Here is a 6000-nt window from a genome sequence, read left to right on the forward strand (position 1 = left end):
AGGGCTTGGGTGTTTATTTATTTATTTTTGCGGTTCTTTCTGTATTTTAAATATTAGCTTTGAAATGCAGGTGGCTCAGACTCCCTCACATCCTGTGGGCTATGAGTTCACGCTGTTGGTGGTTTCTTTTGCTGGGTAGGAACTTTCTAATTTCATGTAATTCCATTGTCAGTTCTTGGAGTTTTTTCCTATGCTATTAGAGCTCTTTTTAAAGGTCCTTGCCTGTTTCTATATCCCCTGTGTTTTTCTCTGGCAGTTTTAGAGGCAGCTTTATGTTAGAACTGCCTTAACTATAGCCCAGGGTTCAGTGAGTTGTGCTGTCTTTTCATTTGACTCTAGTAATTTTAAAAATCCCCTCTCTGCTTTATTCAGTGGCTCACTGTTGATTGAAAAGTGTTTTCAGGGGCTATGGATGTTGGAAGAGTGCTGGACTATTACACACAAACCCTGGGTTTCTTTCTCAGAAGTAAATGAATCAATTAAGTAACAGAAGTACATCATTCGGGCTCTGAATATGGGCTTAGTTCTGTGGTTTCTCTTGCTGTTAACTTATAGTTTTAGTTCAGTACAGGTAATAGGATACATTATTAGGAAGTATTTCAGTTTCATTAAATTGAAATTTAATTGATTTTTAGAGATTTTATCTACCACTGAGAAGTATTTGTTCCCTGCCAGTTGGCTGAGATATTCTGCAGCTGTCACTGATCTGAAGTCCCCCCCACTAACATGGTCAAGGTGCTCTGATCTTGCATGCCCTTTAGAGTTTGTTACATAAATCTGGGAGTCCTAAATTCAGTGCATAGACACTTCCAATCATTTTCTCCCTTCTCGGTGAGTTGTTTCTTTGTGAATAGTAGGCTTCTCCATCTGCTTTGGTGAGGTTTGGTTTCCATGGGCAGGGAAGGCTGGGGACTGTTGGGCAGTGTCACAGAAACATGTCTTCTTTTGTAGTCAGCTACTGTCACAGTGTGTGCCTGCTCCTAGCAGCAGGGAAGTCCGGGAAGTGCGGCTCTTGTTTGCGTAACTGTGTAGACATAATGAAGAGGTTTGTTACGTAGGAAAAATAGGAAGTTAAACAGAGCCAGCATGTCTGTCATGCAGTCTCGTGTAGTGTTTAACTCCTGCTTTCTGTTTTCCCTTGGGTGACTTTAAATTCAATTTCTCAATCATTAATGCATGAGTTCAAAAACTAGATAGAACCAAAGGGTTGCTGTGAAAAGTCCACCCGTCTACACAGTCATCCCTAATCACAGTCTCTAACGTCTCCCCCCCCCCCCGTCTACACAGTCCTCCCTCCCCACAGTCTCTAACGTCTCCCCATCTACACAGTCCTCCCTCCCCACAGTCTCTAACGTCTCCCTGTCTACACAGTCCTCTCTCCCCACAGTCTCTAATGTCTCTTCCGTCTACACAGTCCTCCCTCCCCACAGTCTCTAACGTCTCTTCCGTCTACACAGTCCTTCCTACCCACAACCACTAATGTCTCACTATCAGTTCTCGGCTTCTGTGTGGAAACATGAGAAAAGGTAACTATGCATTCTTCCTCTTCCTCCTCTCAAAGCATCTGCCTTATGTACCTTGGTCCTGAAGTAGAGCAGGTAGAGGAGGGGTCTGAGAACAGGTGTGATGGAGCGGGGATACACAGGTGCCCTGAGGTACTGCCCACCCAGCGTCTTGCTTTGTGTTGGTTACACGAACATTCCCTTCATAATGTTTGGTTTAAACTACATTTGAGATTTATATGCCATCTTACGGTTTTTCATAGTAAGAATGTTTTTAAAAATGGATCCTGAGAATTGGTTTAAATGAATCCATTTGAGATACCCTTTAACAGTCTTATTTACCCCATTTCTGTTTTAATAAAATGTAGAGCTATTTAATGAGGCAGAAATGGCCTGGAAAGTTCTTTTCTTAACCTAAACGATCATATCTGTGTCTCCTTGTAAGGTCCATTACCATGATTCTCAGGTAAGTTAATAGATTCCACCTCAGAAAAAATATAGAGAGTTAAAAGCTAATGTTGTCTTTTTGTGGCCTATACTGTAGTTTAGAATTATTTTCAGTGTGTCGTATATCACTTCTACTAAATCTGAGCTGTTTCCCACTGTTATGTTTCTTTACTCTCATTTCTCATCAGGACGGCAGCCTAACAAATGTGTGTTCCTCACTAACCTGTGTCTTCGTTAGTAGCAGGAGCACTTTGGAGGTCTCTATGGATTCCCATGCGTTTATGGGGGGAGGGGATGTGGCTACTAAAGAATATGGTGTCCCAAGGCTGGCGTAGCAGCCACATCAATAGAAAAAAAAACAGAGCAAAGAATACCCAAACTCTCACATGTCTTGCATATGTAAAATTTTACGTTAGCTCTTATTTAAAAAAAATTATTGTTATTTTTTCACTTTATTTATGTATTTAATGTGTGATAGGGGACACATGTGTCTCACAATGTGCATGCGGAAGTCAGAGGACAATTGGCAGGACCTGGTCCTCTCCTTCCACCAGCTGGGTCTCCAGGGTTGAACTCAGGTCATTGGCTCAGCAGTAGCATTTTCCCCATGAGCCCTCCCCCGACACCTGTTTGCTCTGTTGACAACCGTAAGCAAACCTCCGAGGCAATCATTAGTGACTGGTATTGGGGTGACGGTGACACTCGATCACTTCACAGTCTCTCCCATCGGGCTTTCTATTTCCTGACTAGACAGCTGAGCAGACCCAGGTATCCAGTTGTGATTCCGTTTGAGAAGCAGAGTCTTTGATGAGCAGCAGAGTCTTTGATCAGCTCCTCTTACAGAACGAGGCTCATTTCCAGCGCGGCTGTGTGGTTTCTAAGCCGCGGAGCAGTCTCATGATTGAAACTCAGAAGCTGCGTGATATATGCGGAGCATTGGGGGTCTGCCCGCCTCTGGCCACTCTGCTGCTGCTGAAGGAATGAGGCTGGGCGGGGATTCAACTGTCGGAGATGTGGGGGAAATTTTTACCAATTTCTTATCTTCCGCTTTATCTGTACCCTTCTGTTTTAATACAGGTACAGCCTGACTGTTTGGACTGGAAAAGATGACAATTATTCCACTGAAGATTTACTTTATATTCGAGACTACTTTAATAAAACCCAAGTTTTCTATGATATTTTGGATCCACAAAACCATGAATTTAAACAAGCCATTGGGATCCGAGTCCCTCTTTAAGAATACAAGAATTCACTTCTTCTAAATCCGTTTCTCTTTTGGCTTCATATCCTTCTCTGCTTTGTCAAAATTAATTACTGTATTAATAGTGATTATTGGTTTGTGCTAAATTTATCCAATCAAAATGTCTATTGTGTACTTCCTCCACCTTTATAATGTCATATGGCTGTGCGTATGAAAGATTTCCCAGCTGCAGTAAAACTGTCCAAGCTGGGTGTGCTAGAACATGCTTTTAACCCTACAACTTAGGGGACTGAGGCAGGAAAATCAAGAGTTCAAGGCCAGCCTGGACAACATTGTGATACCCTATCTCAAAAACAATTTTTATAAATTCTCTGTAATCACCAGACATTAATTTTGTAAAAAATTTCAATTAATGAATTGACTACTTTTTGATGAAATTAGAAGCACGATATATTTGTCCAGAATAAAATACTTCCTATCTAGCCCTTAACAATTTTCTTGAAAAGTTTTCCTATGTTTATTTATTTATTGTATGCATGTGTATGTGAGTGTGTCATGATGCATATGTAGCAGTCAGAGGAAAGTCTCTAGGCACAGGTTCTCTTCTTCCACCTGTGTGTGGAGATGACACGCAGGTTGTTAGGCTTGGCAGCAAGCACCTTTACTGCTGAGCTGTATGTCTGGCCTCATAGTCTGAAGACAATAGTATATTCTAAGTGACATTCAAGAAGCTTCCACTTAGATTTAGATATAAAGGAATTAAGCTGTTCTAAGAAACAAAAGTACTTAGAGAGAATCATGAGATTTATTCTACTGCAAAGTATATTCTGAATGATTACTTGTGTGGGTAAATACCTGTGCTCAGGTCTTCACGCCACACATGACTGAAGAGCACCTTTGGCCTAAACACAAAGCTGGGCTTAGAAGGCATTTGGCAGTGAGTGTAAGGACCTCCTGGCTTCTGAGACAGGCAGGAAGCACTAACTCTAAAAGAAAATTCAGATAAATGGATTTGAACAAGCGTCTCATCAAAAGACACCATTGAGATGGCTCAGTAGTTAAGGGCATTGACAGCTTTTCCACAAGACTCAAAGTTCAGTTCTTGACATCCACATGGTGTCTTACCACCATCTGAAACTCCAGATCTACAGGATGGAATGCCCCCTGCTGATCTCCTTGAGTACTGCACTCATGTGGTGCACAGACACACATGCAGGCAAAACACTTATACACATAAAATAAAATTAAATTCTTAAAAAAAAAAACAGCACTGGGGCATATCTGACAAAGTCCACACTTACTCTAATAAAGCCACATCTCCTAATAGTGCCACTCCCTATGGGGGCCATTTTCTTTCAAATCACCATATGCACCCAAAAGTAAGTTATGGCAACAGAGGTGCGAATGGTGGTTACTCATAGGATTAGGCAGAGTATTGGATGGGCAGTGGAACAATTTGGAGAAGAGATGAAAATGTCTGTAACTGTGCCAACATTTTGAAGAGCATATTTGGGAAGAAATTACCGAGATGTACATTTTACTGTGTTGTAAGTTATACATATCAATCTTTGATAGTATTTTCACAGACCTTGATGTATATAAATTCATAGAATGCTAACAGACACTGAAAAGCCAGCTTCTGTTAATGTGGAAAGATATTGTGGTTGCAAAACAGCACTACGGGATGGTTGTATATGCAAAGCTGGCGTATTCACAAATACAGAGAATTTTGGAAAGAAGCTCAAACACAAAATATTTGACACTTCCACATTCCCAAGCCTAAGGTATCGGTGTTGTCATCCCATAGCATTGGAATTCTGCTCCCAGGACTCACAAGATCTTCCCGCCTCAGAAGAGACACTGGTAAGAGATTTGATTGTTCCGAATTTCAGAGCCTTCCAGATGCACAATTACTTTTGGTCCTGTGAGAGAGGCATGGCTGCTCATTCTCTGTGGGAAATTATTAAAATAATTCAGAACAATTGGTTGATTTGCTTGGATCATAGTTCTCTGGGCACTTTACCCCTTGTAATTTGAGCTGCCACATAGATTTTTTTTTAAAGAACCCCATTAAGTTTCCTAAGGCTCAGGGGGTTGGAAACGGAACAGACATTTCCCTATGGTGAGATTCTGCAAGTGTTTCTCTGGGACCCTATGCTGGGACTCCATCCAGGCTGAGGTGACGGTTACGGATGCCAGAGAGGAAGCTTTGAGATACTGATAAGGTGCTTGGCTGCTCCAGGGACCATGACCCACCATAAGCAGGGAAGGATTGTGGGAATCCAGGGACCACAACCCCCACCATAGGCAGGGAAAACCTCCACCCACCCAATTCTGGACCTAGTTTCCTCTCCAAGAAAGACATTCTTTTCCTCAAGTCATCCTGTTTTCTAAGGACTCCACCTCATCCCACTCCCACAGTGATTTTGACTTTACTCCATATTTAAATTATTTCATAACATAGACAATAAAACTTCCCACACAGTTCACAGTTACAATAGCAAGAGAGTAGGGACTGTGGGAGGCTGGCCAGTCTCCTGGCTTCTCCCCATTGCTTTGTCCCTGTGCCTAGGAGGCTCACTGGAGCACCAGTCCAGTGACATCTGGTGCCGGAGCCACCTGGGTTTCATTGCTGCTGTATTTGCTCTCTTTCTTTCTTTGGAGTGAAAGAACATAACAAAAGTCCAAATTTTTAATTAAGGTATTTGGCTGTGAAAGTCTTGCTTCTTTGTCAGCCCAAGGGCTAATTACGAAAGCACAGAAACTCTGGGGCTCAGAGCAGAGCCCTCTTCTAATGTGTACTGGTTACAGGTCTGTTGCTGTGATTAGGCACCGTGAACGAAGGTAATT

General features: G+C 42.1%; 1 protein-coding gene across 5 annotated transcripts in view; it reads left to right on the forward strand.

Moving 5' to 3' along the window:
* Fam151b (family with sequence similarity 151 member B) overlaps positions 1–3644 on the forward strand; it is a 32472-nt gene extending 28828 nt beyond the window's left edge. For all 5 annotated transcript variants that reach the window (XM_075976329.1, XM_075976326.1, XM_075976328.1 and 2 more), the window contains one exon: positions 3027–3644. In XM_075976329.1, coding sequence (XP_075832444.1) covers positions 3027–3186 — 160 coding nt within the window. In that variant the 3' untranslated portion in view covers positions 3187–3644. The remainder of the gene's footprint in view (positions 1–3026) is intronic.
* The last annotated feature ends 2356 nt before the right edge of the window (positions 3645–6000 follow it).

Source organism: Microtus pennsylvanicus, chromosome 6, assembly GCF_037038515.1.
Source record: "Microtus pennsylvanicus isolate mMicPen1 chromosome 6, mMicPen1.hap1, whole genome shotgun sequence".
NCBI classification, from domain to species: Eukaryota; Metazoa; Chordata; class Mammalia; order Rodentia; family Cricetidae; genus Microtus; species Microtus pennsylvanicus.